The sequence below is a fragment of the Planococcus citri genome, chromosome 2 (genome assembly GCF_950023065.1).
Source record: "Planococcus citri chromosome 2, ihPlaCitr1.1, whole genome shotgun sequence".
NCBI classification, from domain to species: Eukaryota; Metazoa; Arthropoda; class Insecta; order Hemiptera; family Pseudococcidae; genus Planococcus; species Planococcus citri.
The window spans coordinates 44146750-44167875 of record NC_088678.1 but is presented as its reverse complement, the minus strand read 5'-3'; the positions used below and the strand labels follow the sequence as shown (position 1 = coordinate 44167875).

The following is a 21126-nucleotide window of genomic DNA, read 5'->3' as shown; positions in this document are numbered from 1 at the left end:
ATTCGCCAAATTGAAAAAAAAATTCATTTTACCATTTAAAATTTTAGATTCTTCCCTAGTAAGAGGAAAATCGAAAAACAGGTAGTTATTTCCTCATGAAATGCAACAACCAACAACTTTAAAGGATGGGAAGATAAGAAAGTGAAATTTCAAAATAAGTGCCACCTCAATACGAGTATCTAAAATATACTTGGTGCGTCGACCGTGAATGCACAAGTCAAATTTCAATCCCTAGATTCTGAGAAATGACTCGAAAGCTCATTTTTCTAGTAACAATTTGCAGACCTAGAGGAAAAGAGAGGTTGAGAGGTCAAAATCAAGACTTTCAAAAAACACATCTGGAATACTCTTTGACTCCGGAACAAACGTTTATAGTTCCAGGAGAGAAAAAAATGAATATAAAATGAGGGAAAATAGAATTAGACATTCCTATAATTGATGAAGTTCAACTTCTTGGACGTATTTTGTGCGTAGCTCAGCCCTAAATTCCGGAATGTTTATAGAGCGTAACAGTATCGTTTCCGGAAAAAAAATCAGGCCAAAAATGAATGTACGTACAATTAAGAAACGATAAAACCCTCGTGTTATGCATTTTACATCGAACAAGGAGACAATTCAGCGCGCTAATCAAACGGCAGCCAAGTTTTTGCGGAAATGAAAAAAATCTTTCCGCATATTCCACGCTGTAATACGGTTGACGTGAGCCATATACTCAGGAACGAAAGGATTAGTAGTCGACATGTTGAAAACGGAAGAAAATCCCTCATAAGTTTTAAAATAAGAATGGAAGCTACGCAGATATCGTTGCTTTTGAAAGTCAAAAGTTGTTTTAGGATGTCTCACTACACAACGAGTATATGAGACCTAAGATTCGGTTTAAATAGATTACACACGTTAAATCAAATAACTGCTGTTCTTCGCATTTTGACATTTCATAAAAGGCGGAAATTGAAAAACGTTTTCTTGGAGGGAATTTCGCCAAGTTCTAAAGAGGTTTTCATTTTCGCTATCTACGCGATAATATCGATCGTAAAAATTCTTCTTTTATGCTAATTCTCGATAAAATTAACCGAAATCCAATCGACTTTTTCTTTTAGGTTTTTTTCTTTCCTTCTCTACGAGACCATTTAACAATGTCTCGTGAGCGAGGTAAAGAAGGCAGCGAAGAGAAAACTAGAGCGTTTAATGCGAGTTACGGTTAATTTGGTGGAAAACCCTACTCGCTGAATATTTTCTCTACATCGAATGAATTTTTTTCAGCACGCGCGTGCATGAATTTTTGTAACTTCTCTTCACACCTTGATGTGATTTCTTCGCTCAAAAGTGCGCGATATTTTTTTCTTTCATCTCAAAAGTCATTCGACGCTGCTTATATTCGTATTTTTTTCTCAAACGTATCGTCGTAAATGCTACGTGTTAATTAAATAGTAATTAATTTTATCAATTTCATACGTCACCAGAAATTCGCGGCGCTTTTCTACGCGCGCCTTTACGTTATTATTTTCTTAATGGCTTTCTCAGGCGAATTGTTTCGTTTTCGGCGAACGCCTGCGCGTTCCATCAGCTAAACGATATACTCTACACCCAGCTTCGTCGAATAATTAATCGAAAATAATTTATTTAATAGATGAAAACTTTTACCAGCAATGAAACAACCATCCTGGCACGTATGCGGCCCAATGTTTTTCTAATGAAAGAACACGCCGACGTACAATTGGAAAAGCAAAAATCGTTCGCATGAAAGACGTTTAATTTTTTAAAAGCATTTCGTTTTATTTTCGCGCAAGAAAAACATCTTCAAAATTCCTACCCTCCTGCCTTCATGGCATACTTGTTATTTAGTAGGTACAAGTTCGGATACAATAGGCACGTGAGTTTCTTATGCTATATTGAGGTTCTTTAAGATTGGTATATTAATGATAACACGTGTTTATTTCAGCGTGTTGTTGAAAATGTTTACCAAATTTTAAACCCATGATGTACCTACGTAAATTTTTCAATTTTTCTTCGTATCTTTTAGACGTCGGTCGAAATCTTAAACAGATTAAAAATCTACTCTTCTGCCTCTACGTTCCTTTCACCACCATTATTTTCGCTCTTGACAAAGTTATTTATAAAATAACAATGATTTGCACACAAAAGGAGAAAAAAATGCACTCAAATACTACTTAGTTATTCATATCTTTTAATTCATTGATTTGACATAATACAAGTACACATAAAATTCAATAAATTAGGATACTTTGGAATGGAGATGAAATACGTCAAAAGGGAATTTAACTTTAAAATTTGCCAGTTGAATTGAATTGACGCAGAAACGTTGTGCTCGGTGGCGTAGGTAATAATGGAAAGTGCTCAAAGAGAAAGAAATACGTATCTTTACTCTGTTGTTGTTGCCGTTGTTGTTATTGTAGTAAAAGCCTCTGATAAAATCGTGAAAAAAAATTAAGAAAATGCGTACATAAATTTGCTAGTTCTTACAAAATCGTCCACGTTCTCATACACGGTAGTCTGCAGGGAAATTACGTAATGAAAATGATTTCAAGCTGTTTGGTATTCGTGGTATGATGACCTTCAATCAGACATCAAGGTTGTTGCAGTCGAATTATTTTTCTCAGTAAATTGTTCTCGAGCTGTACACAATTTTGTCAATGGACGCCTTGGGTATTAGATTTAATGTTTTATTTACTGAGTTTTTACATTATGTTCCCATAGGTCATGTTTCAATCTGCTCGTTGATGCGATTTTCATTGGTATTATTAGATTTTAGAACAGGAGAAAAAAGGAGATGAAAAAAAAAAACAGAAACGACTCGTGCATTTACGAGCAATAGGAAGATGTTTTTTCGTTAGTTTCTGATGATTTAGTAGAATATTGTCTAGAATGGGAAAGATTTGATGAGAAGCTCTGTCTGTTTTCGCACTAAATTTCAGTATTTGTTCCTTAGGCCTGCTTAATCATTTTCACAGGGAAAGATTTTGAACTGCCTACCTTCAATTCGAACAAAACCTAGCTAGATCGAAGTGCACATCTTAAAACATCCCGTAAATTTTAAATATGTACTGAAGTTCGTTTCTCAAATTTAGAGATTATTTTTTTTTAATTTATAAAACTCAATCAAGATTTTTCATGAAATATTTTTAATCTTAAACAAAATACCTAAGCCAGCGAAAATAATTGTTTCATTTTACGGCCCCTCTATCTCGAAAATTACCAGTTTTAGGCCGTTCTGGAGTCTTCAACAAGTTTTCAGTTCTCTTTAAAGGTTTCAAGCAGCTCAGGAATGACCGAAAATGAACTAGAGCACGTATAACTTTGATTGGTGCTCATTGGACTCTCTCTTGACCATTTTAGGTGGTCACTGTGAAATTTCAAAAGCCACAGTTGAAAACTGAATTTTTAACCATGGGTAAATTCCAAAGAAAATGAAAAAAAAATCACATTTTCAAAAGAAATCTTACCACGAGCGGTTTTTCTGTTAAGATATGGTCTGGTACATCTACATAATGGACCGACTGGAAAACAATTTCGTTTAAGACATTTCAGAGTCCTCAGAGAGATTTCAGTTTTCCCCAAAAAATTTCAAATTCCACTGGAGGCTATTTTTCGAGTCAAGCGATCACGTAAAGACATCAGACAATACGTATCTCAACGATTAAACCTCATTGTGGCATGTCATCTTTTAAAATTTGATTTTTCCATACTCACTGTTTACAAATTGGACAAAAATTCACTTTTAAACAGACACCTCATCCACGACCCCCAACAATTTTTTTGGACTTTTACCTATTGGGGGAGGTTCTGGGGGCCATGGGTGAGGTCGATTTAAAAAACTATGGCTATATTCGTGTTCAGCGATATCGAAAACATACTATTTCATGTGTCACACGAATACCGGGTGACTTAAAAGTCCTGCAACCGAAAAATTGGTTCCTTGAAAAAATATCAACAGCCAAAAAGAAATGAAATGGCAGTCGTTGCATAGCAGAGACTCCAAGTGATTCACAGCTAATAAACTTGTTCCCTTGTAATGATTCTTCCACAACATTTTTAGTATAAAGTAAAAATTTTCGATTTTTCACGAAAAAATTTTTAAAGTTTTTTTTCCTGAAAAATTAAATAACGATCGGCGAATGGCGGGGGGTGCATCATCTGGTGAAGACCATCGTGTAGCGTTGCATAAGCCACCTTAAAATAATCCGACGTAGGCAACCTTTCGTACACCTATGATAATTGTCTGCTTGGTAATATAATTCAAGTATGCCTGGTCTGCCCCTGCAAAATGTGCGCTATGCAATTCGAATGGGGGGTGAAACTTTAATTACTTGGGGGAGTACCCTCCTACTATTAATAACAACGCAATTGAAAAAGCCTGCTCATAAACGTATTTTTTATTTTAAAAAAAATTTTGGGTTGCGTAACTTTTGGGTCACCCGGTATTACCATTTTTTTTGGGTTACCCCCTTTGGAGAGGTGCAGGGGGCGTGGACGGGTCCAATCAAAAATCTGACGTCATATTCGTGTTCAGCGTCACCAAAAACATATTATTCTATGTGTCGCACGAACAAAACACTTTTTTGAACTTTTACCCCCTTGGGGAGGTGCTGGGGGCCGTGGATGGGGTCCTATCAAAAATCTAACGTCATATTCGTGTTCAGCGTCGCCGAAAACATACAATTCGATATATCACATGCCCCAGATTTTCTTTCGAAAGTTTCTCCTAAAATTGGGGGTGGGAGTGCTCCCCCTCCATCAAGAGTCCCATCTCGAAACCTAAATATTTCGAAAAAGTATCAAAATGTACATCTATGGAAATTTTTTCAAAATTTTAAATGGTAGCTCCCACTTACAGCGCCATTTTGAAATTTGAACTTTCAAATTGAAAGTTTAACTTTCAACTTTTGAAAATTTCAAAATACTTAAAAGTTCAAAATTCAATGCCTTTTCGAACTGTGAAATCAATTTTGATCAAAGTATCATAGTTTTGGTGAAATGGGCTGCTGAAGTTGAGTACCTCGAGACAATGTGAAAATAATGGAAACCCCCCCACCCGCCCCCTGAGGGGGCTGGGACCAAGCTGATTGCGGCTTTCTTACTCACTGGGTGGGTAGATAGTGTAAAAAAAATTTGAGCGAAATCGAAGGACATGACCCAAAAACTGAGTTGACATGGAATGACCCTCCCCCAAAAAATTGGGTCTTGATTTTCGGATTAAATACTCCAAAAATCCAGGAATCTTTTTGAGCAATTTTCAAGGATTTTAATCCCAAAATTGAACCCATTTTCTGGATGATTATTGATTTTTAAAAGCCAACAAAATTTTAAGCTGCAATAATTTTTTCGAAATTTAACCCATTTTGACTGTTCGCATTACTTGAAATTTTCGCAAAATAACCCACTTTGATAGGTCCGGTTGCATGAAATTTTTACCAAATCCCAAAAAATGGAGACCCATATTTTGATCTCAAAATTCTTCAAAAAAGTCCCAATAAACATTTTCGTCGCAATATTCGAATTCTTCGCAAAATTTTAACATAAGTTGATGCTTCGTGTGAATTTTTTCTAGATTCCTAAGATTCAAGTCTCATATTTCAGTCTCAAAATTTTTCATAAGAGTTCAAAAAAAAAATGATTGTAGATAAGGTAATATTTGAATTTATCGTAAAATGTCAACCCATTCTGATAGGTCAGAAGATCCAACTCTTAAATAATTCTACCACATTTTATTTTTACTTAAAAATGGAGAGGGCGTCATTTGAAGTGGAGTGAACTCTTTTATGTTATGGTTATGCTTTTTTTTTTTAGCGTCCCTGACCTAGTGACGTTTGCGACACCATTTTTGTTTTTAATTTACCCGAAAATCACACTTAAGGAACGCCATTAATATAATTTTGCACTTATTCGATTCAATATCTCGGTATCTTACCTATTCTTCGGCACAAAACAGGTGGGGGGAGGTCAAAAGTGGTCATATTGCATTTTTTCCTCGAATGCGTGAGAAAACTCATCCATATTATTTTTCAAATTCCTTCCTTTTAAAATTTTACTTAGGTAATCGTACTTCATCTCCCAAAGAGATATTTTTCTTGCACTCTAATATGTATAAGACAACAAACAGTGGTACTGTTAACGCGGAATAATTTACAAGACGTTGAATAAAATATTTTATAGTCGCAAGACTCGTCTTATTCGAGTCGAATGGAAGATTTTCAAAATATACACAAAAGACGCGATGCTCGCGCCTCAGAAAATAACACTCGTATACCTGAGGACGAGATACCTACCTACCGTAATTATTTTAATGCGCAAAGCAAAAACGCCGAAAGCTTTGAAGCAAGTTACACGATCGAAAAGCTAATTAGGCGAAGTTCAACTACCAATAGCAAAATTTCCTCTCACCAAATAACCGATAATCGTGAACTTGCAAAGGAGCCATGTCATCGTTAACATGACATCTGTGTCGCTCCATTGACAACTTCATATTAAAGCTGGTTCTCTCTTATAAATTATATCATTAAATGGCGAAAAGTAAATTACCGCAATTGCTGTCAAAAACACGAACACAAACACACATGTACGCGAATATTTCATTAAAATATATACTGTTACCAGCGCGTACAGCGTACACCCTCCTGCCTCATCTGCAGTATCATGTATGGGATGCTTCGTATATACGTCTTCCATTTATACGAACCCAATAAAGTTTTCCTTTTCGTTGTGAATATTCTGCCCCGAAATAGTACACTCTCTGATAAATTTCCAACAATAAAACGCGGATGCTTGAAAAACGCCTTTTTGCTTTACAACCAAAATCTTGACGCGCTCGTTAACCATTGCATAAGTATCCGTTTGCCATCTCATCGATATACTTGGAATAATTTTTAACCGTCTGCTCCACACAAATACCAAATTATATAAAATAGCCGTTCCTTTTAAAAACCCTGCCTTTGCGATACGATGATTCGGCGAGTATTTCATCCTACTACCATATACAATTGTGTAATATAGTGTTGTATAAATGAAAAATTGAAATATTTAACTTCTTCTCGTCACGTATACCAACTCGTAACATTCTTGCGATATTTCACCATATTATTGCGCGGACTTAGTTGGTATTCGAGAGATAAGAGAGGAGTTTTCTATTCCGAATTCAATATCGAATCTCATTTCTTTTGCCTCATCCGTTAACACGTTCAAATTATTCTTTATGTATTTACAAATATACTCGTATATTCGAGTTCGATAACAGATTAGGTACAGATATTTCTTTGCCATTTGCTATCCTATCTTATGCTGTTTGTTCTTCTCGAAATCTACTACCACTTGTTGACGCGACTAATTGAGTCTCGATGTTTGACGTAATCACGCAAATAAATTAACATTTTCAGAAATTTATTCTTCGTATCGGTTAAATATTACTCGTACTTGAATCTACCTACATTATCATAAAGTTGATTTTACTGTTGAAAATCAAAATTAAAGGCCTTGAGCGAGTAGTGAAACTCTCAACCTTCAAATATTTGAATTTATAAGATTCTTTTCTGTACATAGGTAGGTACCTCTCGGCGAACAAGAGCGGTTTATTCAAATTGGTAGAAAAATTTCTGCTACAAATGAAGTTGACCCAAAATCACAAAAAACCAGCGTTAAAATAAATTTCTCCAAAAATTTTCCAAAATAAGTTTTTTGGTCAAAAGTGAAAGAATTGAAATTTTAGCTAATTGGACTAGATAGCTAAAGTTTGACATGCACGAGTATCTATTTTATTTATAACCTTCCAAATCTGTTGGAAACTATTTCGAGTAATTTTGAGCGATTATGGAGCCCCTAGAAAATTTTTAGATATTATTATAATTCGCACAACCAATTAAAGCTGAAAAACGGAAAATTTTTGTTTGCCGTATTTTCAACATAAAAAATCTGTTAGAAGAAATTTAGAATTCTACCGGAGCCTTTGGCACTCAGAAATTCTGGTCGTCGAATACAGGCATTGAAACAAAATTCGTTCGAAAAGTAGGAGTACGTAAGTAACTCAGAGTTTAAAAATAAACAAAAAGTAACCAAATGATCACAAATTCTTGAATTCCTTCAACAATGAAGCATCGAAATAAAATTTCAAGGGGGTGAGTAAGCAATCAAAAATTCTCAATTATCATCTCTTCCAATTTTTCAACTTGAAATACAATTTTTCCACAAAAAAAGAAATTATATTATTCAAAAAAGGATAATTCACTTCGAAAATGTTTTGACCGTACGACTCAAATTTTTCCTCATGAAATTGGTATTTTAAAACTAAAAGGGTCACAACGATCACATAAGTATATAAAAAAATTTTCAATCAAACTGGCAGGAAAACGTTGAAATTTACATAAAAAGTAAAAGATTTTATGAACATTCAAAAAAAATTTCAGAGCTTTGGTATTAAATACGAAAAAGATTGTTGAATCGGTCAAAAAAAAACCTAAAAAGTTTAAAAACTATACAGGTGCGTAAAATATCAAATTGAAAAAAAAAAACAAAAAAACGCACCCATCGAAATACTTTTAGAATTCTACAAAAAATTTCATAGTACCCATGAAAAAAGATAGTTTTAAAAAGTTTGGACCCCCCCACCCCCTTCCAAAATGATAAAACGCCTAATTTACGACATATCAGAGTCCATAATTCAAGAATGGGTGGAGGAGGTGGGTCAAAATAGCCTGAACAAAATAGCTTGCACACAATTTGTGATAAAAATTGCATTACCTACAAAAATAAAATCTATGTACTAAGTAAGCAAACAAATTTTGAAAAATCATGTAAAAATTTATAGAACATTGGTGACTTAGTGGTCTCTTAAAATACTTTACAAATTACTGAAAATGCCACAAAAATTGCTATGCATAAATTCAAGGAAGAAAATGTAAAAAAGTACGATATTAGGAGGATAAGATACGGTTTTGGGCCCAGAGATAGATTTCGACAAAACTCACCCCATAGATGACTCATGATGAGAAAATACGCTGACAAAATTTTCAAACCCCCGGCGTATTTTTTAGGGGGGGAGGGAAGGGGCCAAAACGTGTTTTTCAAAGTTCATTTTCCAGTTTTTTTGCCAAATGTAGATACAAATTTTTCGTTTTTTATATCAATTCTTAAGGATGAGGGAAAGCCCCTAAAATTTATTCAAAATTTTTGGACCATTTTTCACCAAATTGTAGCGTTTTGAAAATTTTGAGCGGCCATTTCGTAAAAAAGTTACGGAGGTACAGTCACCATTTTTTTTTTATATAAGATGCCTTATTTAGTCTAAATTATACCATAAAAATTTCAACGAGTTGGAGTTGGTGCAACATTGTCGAAAAAAATAAAAAGTGACCATGCGTCATATTTTCCGGGCGTGGGAATGATAGTCCACGGCACTATCGTGGGAAATTACGTAGTGTTTGCGCGCGTTACTGTCATTCGTGATTGTCTCGTAGTTCAGTCAAAAAGCGGGAATAAAATGGGTGAACTCAAACATAATTTCGATCAAAAAGTTGAAAACGATGAAATCATAAAATTTTGGCAATGTTTTGCGATAATTTTGAAAACTGCAAAGAATATTTTGAAAATTATCCTAATGCCAAAAAAATACCCATTATTAAATTAACTAACAAATGTTGAGAAACCATCCCCAAAAAATTGGAAAATTTATACGAATGTGAAAAAATATGCAACGTCAGATTCACCAAAACAGTGTTGAAAAACATATAAAAATTCATGAAGTGTCATTATTAATATTCTGAAAAAAATCACGCACTACTTGTATAAATTGATCGAACATCCTGGAAAAAATACACAGCTCCAGTTAATTTATATAGAGAGAATACGACGTGTAGAAGCAAAAAAAAACAATGACGAAGAAAACAACTGAATTTCTTTTAGAAATGATTTGTTTTATGCCATTGCCAGAAACCAAGTTTTACAATCCGTCCAAACTACTTATAATAACTATAACTTTGGCACGTATATGAATACGATTACCGAAACAATTTTTTTTTCTTCAAAAATTCGTTTTCATTTTCAGTGTAAATTTTAAAATTTACAACCTTGGTAGAAAAGTGATGGTTGAAGTCAGGGATCTAAAATTTTTCTTGCAGCCTTTTGAACACCCTCTCTACAACTTTTTTTGAATTCCCCTTCAATTTTACAAAAAAAAAAGTCGAAGACGACCCACTCTTGTAAAAAATATAGCGTGAGAACCTTTCAAATTTCAACTATGGCAGCTCAGTTAGAGTTTTCAAATTTTTCACCTTTGGCCCTGCAAATTTTAAAAATGCCCCAAAAATTCAAGAAATAATCTCAGGAATTTTTCTGCTGAGCCAGATACTTTCTCAACCAGAATCCGGATGGTAATTGATAGTTGATAGATATAATCAAAAATAATTTTAACAACCTTCAAATACACAGGTATGTGTATCTAACAAATGTGGTTTCAGCTTTATTTTGTGTACCTAGTACCTACATATATACTTTTTACTTAGGCTAACATAATGATCTCTAAAAAAAATAAAACTTTTCAAATTCTCATAAATTTTGTTAATTTTCAAACGCAATATTACATAGTCAGAGAAACTGTTCCTAAAGAGAAGTAAAGTCCACCCTTGTTACAAATTTTATATCTAATTCCACTTAATGATACTTGGGCTGAAATTTGATTCGACCTTTAATTTTTGATAAACGATACCCAACACATAACGCAAAGGGTCAAGTTATATACTCGCTTAAAAATAAGTATAAATTATGTATTACGTAGTACGAAATTAATACGCACGAGAGTACAGTCGCGAGAAGAAAAAAAAGTCACCAGTCGAATACCCGCGTGTAAGGACAGCTTATTTGAGTATTTCGTTCAAGCATAGGTATTTAATTCTCAATTTTTTACTTGTTGAGCACTTTTCTAGATAAACTCGAATGCTTCCTGTTAGACTCGTTAAAAATACCCATGCTCGTAGCTGTTGAAAGTTGCTTTTTTTCATACATGTACATACTTAGGTACGTCAGGTATATGTATTTTTCTTTCATTTCGCGCTTGCGGCTCTGTTTCGTATAGTTTATAACGTCGGATATAACGTTTTTCCTCTTCTTGGCCAACAATTGTTTTCCATTTTCAGCTTGTAACTTGGTCGCATCTTTCTTCGCGTTTCATCAAAAATCTCGCCCGCGCCGCGCCGTTCGCACGCCCAAGAGGTTTTTTCCTCTTATGAATTTTACATTGTACGTCAGCGGATTAATATAACGTTATACAGGCGTATTTTTCACAAAAGGGCTGGTATTATTAGCAAATTAGCCAGCCTCTACACATCATTAAAAAACACCCGATGATTTGTGATCCGATTTCCCCTTTTATATCAAAAATATACGCACGCAACGTTAGCTTGTGTACGACAAAGGCGCTACGCTGTATAATTAAAAAAGAAAACCGAGCTTTCGATCGTGTTACAAAGCTTCGAAAAATTTCATCTTCGGATTCAGTTTCAAAAAATAATACGCTCGATATCTCTCATATATGTAGGTAGTAATTTTTCCCTTTTATTTTTTCTTCTTCATTAAAAATGTACCTAGTTGCGTAATTTTTATTCATTTTTACCACCTACGGTGAAAACATAACCACCACGACACGGTTCACATGTTTCTCGAGAAATTCCACATTCTTACAACGAAAACCTTAAGGAATTTATTGTTTAGATTAACAAAAAGGAAGAAAAAAAAAAAAGAAATTATTGTACTCCAACAGTGTCAACAATTCTAACGAAACAAACTGCGTAGATATTATTATGGTTCCTTTAAATTAGGCACCTACATTTTGTAACGCTTTTTTTCTTTCTCGTCACATTCTAGCCTACTCGTAATGGAGTTTTTTCCTCGAGAAAGCAGAAATATAAAATTTGCCAACGGTGAGATTTTAATTTGCTGAGTAGCTTCTTAACTGGAAATGAGGCTCGCTTCTTATTACCAACACTTATACCGCTGCTTTCTTTTTTTCTTTTCTTTGGTACCTTTACAATACAACCACGATACGTATTACGTACAATGTAAACCTATTTAATTGTAGAGGTTGAAAACCGACTACATTATTTTCTTCGCTTCATTCAAATTGACGAAGTGATAAGCAGCGTAGTCGTTAAACGATGACAGAAAATATCTACTTATAAATAATATCTATATTCTATATCTAGAAAGAAATCCGTCATTCGTTTGTAAATGGGGTAATATCTCAACCAACACGTATACGTAAACGTAAACGTATAGAGCTGTGCACGAAAAAAAGCTTATTTATATTTCTTTCTCGCAGAAGACTGATGATGATACGATGACTGTTTTGAAACACACACCCCTTCGTAGGTACTACTAATACACGATAAAGTCTTAATTACCTGTATACTATACTACAAGATATAGTGAACATTCGCTTCCATTATACGCGCGCCAAAAATATCGAATTGAAAAAAAATTACGTGTAACATTTTTGCTATGGTTAAACTTACTACACGTTCTTGAATCCATTCAATATGTCAAAATACACCTTTATTATTAGTTAGAAAGTATTACGACGTATATTGCTGATAAAAAGTTGACATTACGCCAGCGTAATCAATCATTTATTCATTGCATTGATGGCGAAAGTGACGTGCACTTTTTTAAACTTATTTTGAATTAATCTTCATCTATATGTAACTGTTCACTGAATTTCCGGGAATTTTTTTCGTTTATGTCACGTTTAAAAATTCAAACACAAGCGTGTGTTTGCAAAATACGTATCAAAAATTAATGGCTCTTTAATATCAGTCATTTGAATAGTATGCAGCTATAAAAATGAATCGAATACGATTGAATGGCGCGAAATTTCAGCACGTCGTCGATCAAAGCATCTTCCGAAGTTGTTCAATATAGGTTCGTATAGGGAAAAAATTTCATTCGAAAAAATTGATTCGAATGAAAACAGAATAAAACAGCTTTATGCGTCATCGAATGAATTTTTAAATACAGGGTGTTCCAGAATAACCTTTCACATTTTGGTAACCACTGATCTGTGTTCAAGTGGAGCTAGGGGAATGGTAAAGGCGGTTCTAGGTAGCCAAAGCATGCCGAATTATGTTTCAATAGTTATTTTTTGCCCTGGAGAAGTAGATGGCTGTACAGTGTGCTTTTACTGTGAAGGCCTTTTTTAAAAATAAAGGTTCCTGTAACTCTTTACTCCTTACTCATCAGTAACGAAGCTCATTTTTATCTAAATGGTGAAGTGAATAATTGGAATGTGCGCTTCTAGTGTACAAAGAATCAGTTGATAATACTTGAGAAACATCTAAACCTCCGCCAAGTTGACTGTTTGGTTGGGCGTGGCTAAATTCGGTATAGTGGGACCATGTGTGTTTAACGAAACAGTAACGGTGAGGGGTAAGGCAAAATGTTAAACGAGTTTCTTGTTCCAAACTAAAAGACAGACGCGATGTAATAGAGTTACTTACTTCCTTCCAACATGTTGGAACTACCAGGGATGTACACATATGTTTAGCGCGTGAGCACTTCGGTCATCAAATAATTTTGTTATGGTCGACGTGTTGAACCAGAAATTTAATGGCCACCTTGATCCCCTGACTTTTCAGCCTGCGATTTTTTTTTATGGAGTTATTCCAAGTCAAAAGTGTATTGAGATAAATCTAGGACTCTGAAACAGCTTCTAGGTTCATGAGTCGCAACTGATTGGAAGAGAAGTGTTCAATAATTTGAAAAAATGTTTGGTTGAATGTGTGAAAAATGAAGGAAAATATCTCGATGGAAAAATTTTTAAAACTTCATTTTTAATGAAAACTCAAATATACGGTCTAAAAACGGCATATTTCTACTTCATTTTGGTTGTAAAAGAATTTTTGTAAACATTTTTCTCTCAGAGTAATAAAAAAAACAAATGTGAAAGGTTATTCTGGAACACCCTGTACTACGATTCGATTTATACAGGGTGTCCCTTTTCGGATTGACTCCATTCCAATATTAACGTAGACCACCCATATTGAGTTTATGCAGGCATGTTTGCCTAACCACCAAATTGCAAGGATTATCGAACTATGAAGGCAAGAGCTGTTGCCTAAGGTAAGGACACCTTGTATGTTTGAAAATATTGCCGATGGACAATACCTCGTAGGTATTTTCAAATTATTTCGAAATTATCGCTCAGATTACGCGTGTGGCAAACGTGCGTATATATGACGACATTTGACAGAATCGCTCGAATATAAGGGCAGAAAACGAGCGCAAAAATTTTGCCTCGCCGAATATATCGGTTGGTAAATGCTGGGCTATTAACCGCTAATGAATAGTATGCGAACTGCGTGTATTATATACGCTCAAACACGCACTTATACACTTTCGACGTCAACTTTGGAAAACTTTAGATCCATTAAATAACTGGAAACCGCTCTGGTTTCCGTCTTCGTTATAACTACATACAAGCAGGCCAAAAATAGCGTTAATTTGTCAACATTTTCTCGCCCATAACCATTACTGTACACAAACGATTATACCGCGCGCCGAATTTCATCTCGTCGTGGCTTTTATCTTAAAATTTTCGCCTTCGCTGGTAATAGTATGTACTACTATGTATGCTATAAGGCGATTTTGAACGATCGATTCGACTAAAATTACTACTCGATTTAATTTCCTGTTCGTTTTGATGTTAGATTTCTTTCACCAGCAGTTCTTTTTCTACATACTACGATAACCTCATCGTACGAATACTTGCTTCATACGACTTATACGTACGTGCATACATCTTTCACTTTTATGACGCGCGAAATCGTTATCGCACCATCACTTGCTTCATCCCATACACACGAATAACTTTTATAGAAAATGTACCAAGTTGGTTTCGCTTTTATTGCATCTAATTGGAATAATCGTCGATATAAGTTTCAAAACTTCTTTCCCCTAATCGTTAAAGAGATTTCGACAATTTTGCTCTTCTTACAAGACTATAAAGAATATCCTAATGGTCGAAGTATTTTTTAAAATCACTGAAATTTTGCAACAAGCTATTAGTTTTATAATTGAATGGCTTTAAAACGTGATAAAACCATTTGATTGTACATAACTGCGTCTTTTTCGATGCATTAAAGTCGAATTATTTTTTTAATTAGCCTAAAACATTTTTTCATTTTCAAAAATATTTCTACAATTGTTGTCTACTACCTAAGTATCTAACTCTACTATTATTCAATTTTAGGTACTTTTAAAATTTTTTTTCAAGTTTTTAAAAATCTTTCAAGATCAAAAAAAGTTCAAATTTTTGTACACTTAATTTCATGAAGGTGTCGCTGTTTAAAGCATTCATAAGCATCATTGAAGAAATTTGCAAAAAAGTAACTTTTGTTTTCAAAAATAGCAACCAAAATTTTCACCCAATAACTCCACCACCAATTTCGTTATTCAACTCATTTTTTCTTCTTTTTTCGCGAAGATTCAGCAAAGGAGAGCTCTTGCGCAATCGTAATCTCCGAAAATTTTTTTTCATCCTTCGTTTTAGCTAAATTTTAGCTAAAAAATGGTGGCTTTTGCGTTGCGGTTGGTAAGTCCAACTATGAAGAAAAGGGATGAAGAGTCGGAAACGTTGAAGTTGCTTAACGTTTTGAGCTCAAATTGACGATTTTCGACATATCACATTTTACAAGCATACCTTGCAACCTCATTACCTGGAATGAAGTTCCTTTAAAATTAAGATCTAATCATGAAATGGCGGAGTCAAAGTTTTAAATTACAGAAACGTATTTGTTTAGGGACAATATTAAAGACCAAAATTGATAAAATGGTCAAAAATTAAACCATGGATAAGTACTTTCATTCTGATCACCATACCCAAATTTCAGCAGTCCAGCTCATCACCACCCCATTCAAGAGCATAACTTCAACACAATTCCCTGAAATCAACATGAAAAAAAAAAAATTAGAAATTCTAAACAGGATTCAGTAGAAAAAATTTACCAAAACTTTCTGCAAAAAATAAATTACAAATCGTCACAAAAAAATACCAAAATAAATCATTGTCAAAAAATAAATTCTAAATTACAACGAAGAAATGTTGGTGATTATAACCACAAGAAAATCATTCATACTCCCTCCCTCCATCCATCCTAAATTTAAAAAATCATTAGAAATTGAACTCAGCACTAACTTGTTTGAAATCCAAAATGATTACGGAAAATTGATTTGGAATTACGTCAATAACATTTATTTGAAACCACTACAAAAAACTAATTAAAGAAGAAAAAAATAGCCCAACTCCAAAAGAAAGTATGTGTTTCAGATTCTGCGTCGATCTATGCTGTTGCCGTCTAAATCCAAGATCACGTTCAGGGTTCTACTGGGAGGTTGGAAATTTGCAAATCGCTTATTTTCGAATACTTTTGTGTTCTAAAATTTTTTTCTTCGCAAATATTAATTCACATCAATTACACCATACCAAAATATTGAACTTGGAATCGGGGAAATATTTTGGAACACAATGGTGCAAATTTTCTAATCATTATTGCCAAATTCAAAAAATTTCGTACGTTTTTAGTTGTTTTTCTCGTTTTTTGAAATGAGCAATAATGATGTGAAATGAGTTGCCTATTCAGTTTGCCGTAAATACAAATTATCAAGTATTTGGAGATGAACACGTTTTACAGCGACACCTGAGAGCCTGTGACAACCTTCCTCTCTTCCTTCGGCCCTCCTTCTTCTTTCTCTTCTTCCTTCCCACTTTTCTCTCAATTTTCTTTTCTTCTGGTTCCATTTTTGCTTTCAAGTAATTCCAGAAACAAATGAGTAAAATTTTTAAAAAAATATTTTTTCACGAAAAGGAAGGTCTTGACCTATTACTTACTTTGATACCTACTAAAGCTAAGATTTCGAAATTCAACTTATTTTTTTAAGAATTAAAAAAATGATTTTGCTGGTTTAATTTTTATTGCAAAAATATCGGAGCACATAAAAAACGTTGCTTTATAATAATTATTCATACTTCCCCAATTCTAGAATTGGAAAAAAATTTTTCTGAGATAGGTAAGTACTAGGTAGCTTTTTAAAAAACATTTGAAAGCAGTTCCAAATTGATCAGAAATTCAAAATCTAGATTAGTGTGGGAAAGGAGGAGGGGTAGAGGTGCAAGAGTACATACGGCATGACAGAAGAATAGTAGGTGGTATTTTTTAAGCTGATAATCTAAGACTTTTTTTGCATGCGTCTGCCCTTTGAAACGAATTTTAAAATTACGTAGTTAAATTACTCTGTAAAGGACCTTCAAGCGAGACAACACGAATTTTTTCACAAATTGTTCTCGTTGCACCCATTCAAAAGTATTAATTCACATCTCGAACAATATTCCTATTCAAAACAGGTACTAAAACAATACTTATCGCCGATAAAATTTCAAAAATTTTAATCAAATATCCACTTCGGTTCGAGTACTAAAATTTTCATAGCTAAACGTAAGATTACCCAACGGAAAAATTTCACCTATAGGTAGATACTTACGTTTCAACAAGATAAATTTCAGCTCAACGATCGCCATTTCAGAAAATATTTACAATACCATTAAATTTTCCAAAGAATGGTATTCAGTGTGGTATTTGATATAATTGAAATAGTTTTTCCCATACCTACCCCGGCTTTCAGAGTCTTTCACCATTTTCCCCAGCTTTACTTCCATTTACTCTAGGTATATATTCCACTCGTCGTCGTATTTTTAATCGACCAAAATTTTCTTTCAAACGTACACCATGGCAGTATTTTATTCGGTACTTGTAAGCACATACTTTGTCACCCTTTTACCACGTTCGTGTTTTCTTGAAATTTTGAATGGCTCGTTTGTCTTGTTTTTCATTTTACACTCGAACGATGTATCTTATACACTGAACTACACGTATACCCCAGGGACGATATAGTACACTACTACGTACGATAATACTATTCTCGATGCTGAAAATACCTCGCATATGATATACGACATTTTTGCTTATTTTTCGCGATGAAATCTTCTTTAATTACTCGCTATGTACAATAAACGTTTAATTAAATAGGTATTTTTTTGAAAATTTTCCAACATAGTGTACCTAAATATGAATGAAATACCATTACACCTACCTATCCACTTAGTTGCCGTTTACACACAATACTTTTATTATACTTCGATATTATCATCGTTAGGATATCGTAATTAACGACGATAACTAGGTAGGTATAATTTATATCAAAATGAAATACCTATTTAAGAACATAAAGAACATCTCGACACACCATAGAATGATGTACATAAGCTAAATTTCTAATCAGGCTTTGTGTGGTAAATATATTCTATGTAGGTATAACGTAGACTATAATTTTGGTTAAACTATGCGAATTTTTGTTACCTAACTGGAAAAAAAACAGACACTAATACGAATTATTTATTTATAGGAAATGTTTTTGTTATTGCTGCAATATTAATCGAGAAGAATCTTCAAAACGTTGCCAATTATTTAATAGTATCGTTAGCGGTAGCAGATCTCATGGTTGCCTGTTTAGTTATGCCATTAGGAGCTGTATACGAAGTAAGTTTATACAAAAATGATATCTATAGGTAAAATTCTTCGCGTATATCAATTTCCATTTTTCAGCCAACATGACATCTTGCTCTATAAAAACTTATCCCACCGGTACCTAGAGCGTGTAACATGGTTTATAACACGATCGGCTTCGATATTCGACGACAATGCTACACGAATGCTCGTAGGTATACATTTTATACCTACCGATAAAAAAAAGAGAGGAAAAAAAATGAACAACGCGTAAGGTCTGCATCGAACAAGTTACATACAATGCCATGTTATGTACGAGTACGTTGAACGGAACCAGCCAATTCAAACGCATCCGTAAAACGTCATTATTTGATTTTATTGCGACAGTTCCACTTCGGACGTGAATTTCCTAGCAGTAAATTTCAGTAGAGGGCGAAAAATTGTATGAAAATCGAAAATATGGTTTTTTCGGGTTTCAAGGCGAAAGAGAGAGGAAAGCAGAGAAAAGGAAGACAGTTGTACCGGAATTTGGAAAAAATTCCCAACATGACTCGATATTTATATTTTCATTATCTGCAGGCATTGATATTCCAGTCGTTTGCGGAGTAAATGACGGGTAGTCGGGTACGCGTACCAAAAGGAAACAAGATATCGAAATAAAAAATTGTTTCGTTGATGATTCGTTCGAAGCTATAAATTTCAATTACATATGCCTACTGAATTTGCAACGGCGGAATTACGAGTATATTCGACGATAATAATCCAGACGAATGATATATAATTTTCCGAATTATTAATCTTGTTTTTCGCCGCACGATTAACCGGCGTATCCGGCACAAACAAACAACGTATTTAACACAAAAATGAAAAATAATATGCATATAATGATATTCGTATAAAATATGATTGACATACGAGCACGTACCTATTTCCCCCGGAATTGTGGAGTTCTGTAACAACTATAGGCCTATAGGATAGGGCCGTGGAAGTCGTGTTTCCTGAAAACAATAACAAAAAATGAACTGAATTATTACACGATGAATTATCAAAAAGTACATTATATAGTATAACGCATATAAATTTAAAGGACAATTCCCTCCTTCTTCAACATATTTGAAGATCATTTTCAAAGCCTTGGCCCAATTTTTTTGTAACTCGATGTGGTGGGGAAAAAATGGATCCAAACAAAACAGAAACACGAATTTCATATTATACGGTTCAAATTTTTTTTCTGATTTTTAACGATAAATTGTAAATTAAAAAAAAAACAAGGCCAAAAAAAGGTGGACTCAATTTTTTTTTCGATTTTTGAAGCTCCAACTTAAAAAGATACGTCTACACACGACATTTTGCATTTTACATTTCATCGCCACAAATCTTACAACTAAAATGTTTTTATGAGCAGGTTCTCTTTGAAGTCCTAATCAACCATTTGAGACCAGAAATGCGGATTTTTTTTTCATTTTGAAAGAGTCTTCAATTTTTCTGTATTTTTGAGTGAGCAGATTCTTTTTGATGCCCTATGATCAACGATCTGAGATCTAAATACGGATTTTTTTCCATACTGAAAGAGTCTTCAATTTTTCTTTATTTTTGGGTACAAACTTTGGAAGTTTCATAAATGAAGGGAACAACATGATTTAGAAGATTCAGAAGCATTTTGCTCAGATATTAAAAACTTTCAAAAAAATTGTAACGACTTATGATTTTTATTTCCATTTTTTTTGGAGGGGGGAGATAGGACTCCATGCAATGGGGCTCAAAATCATTTGGAAGACGAAGGAATGTTTTTTCTTGAAAAGGGAGTTATTCAGAAAAAGTTGACAGAGAAATGGGAATTTTTTTTATTAGAAAAAAAAAAATGTCCATCTTAGGGCGTTTTATGTACTTGAGGGCGAACGTGGCTTAGAGAACCGGCGGGGAATGTTTTTTCTTCAGAAGAGGATTAAGTATTTAGAAAAACTAGAATGCAGAAATGGAGAGTTTTTGAATAAATGGGATTTTTTTCCATTTTTCTTTGGCTTTGAAGGAGGGCTCTCAGCATAACTTTTTTTATGTAAGGGAAATTGAAAAAATGGATGTAAAGTCTCTTTTCCAAAGAAAATTTTAATTCATGGATATGTTTTTTGCTCAATTCAACTAAATGCCCAGAATTTCAAATCAATATTTTTGAAATTTTGATATAATTTTAGCGAATTTATTAATTTTTTGCCAAGTTTTTGAAAGTCAGACTTGATATCTGAAAGTTTGATTCAATGTCATTAGAAATTTTAGAAGTTAGTCAATTTTTTTCAAAGTTCTAATAGTCTAACCATACTGTCAAAAATTCATAGAGAGAGATTTTTTCCAAGTTTTTAAAAGACAAAGAAAACATTGTGAAATTAGATTAAAACTGCCTAAACAAATTTTTTCCAATTTTTCAAGAGTCTCGAGTTTCTAAAAGTTGAACAAATGTATCAAATTTTTAAAAGTCCAATAGACATTTTTTTTCAAAATTATTTATTTATGGAACTGATACAAAAATCAACAACCTAAACTTATCAAAGCTATTTACAACAAATTATATTTAATTTAC

General features: G+C 33.7%; 1 protein-coding gene and 1 long non-coding RNA gene across 2 annotated transcripts in view; one reads left to right on the top strand and one right to left on the bottom strand.

The window, feature by feature from the left end:
• Positions 1–21126, top strand: part of LOC135835935 (5-hydroxytryptamine receptor-like) — a 185029-nt gene that overhangs the window by 111386 nt on the left and 52517 nt on the right. Inside the window, exon 4 of the mRNA XM_065350451.1 lies at positions 18451–18584. Coding sequence (XP_065206523.1) covers positions 18451–18584 — 134 coding nt within the window. The remainder of the gene's footprint in view (positions 1–18450; positions 18585–21126) is intronic.
• LOC135835940 (uncharacterized) overlaps positions 1–21126 on the bottom strand; it is a 167614-nt gene that overhangs the window by 99136 nt on the left and 47352 nt on the right. Inside the window, exon 2 of the long non-coding RNA XR_010556978.1 lies at positions 19477–19549. This is a non-coding gene — a long non-coding RNA (uncharacterized LOC135835940). The remainder of the gene's footprint in view (positions 1–19476; positions 19550–21126) is intronic.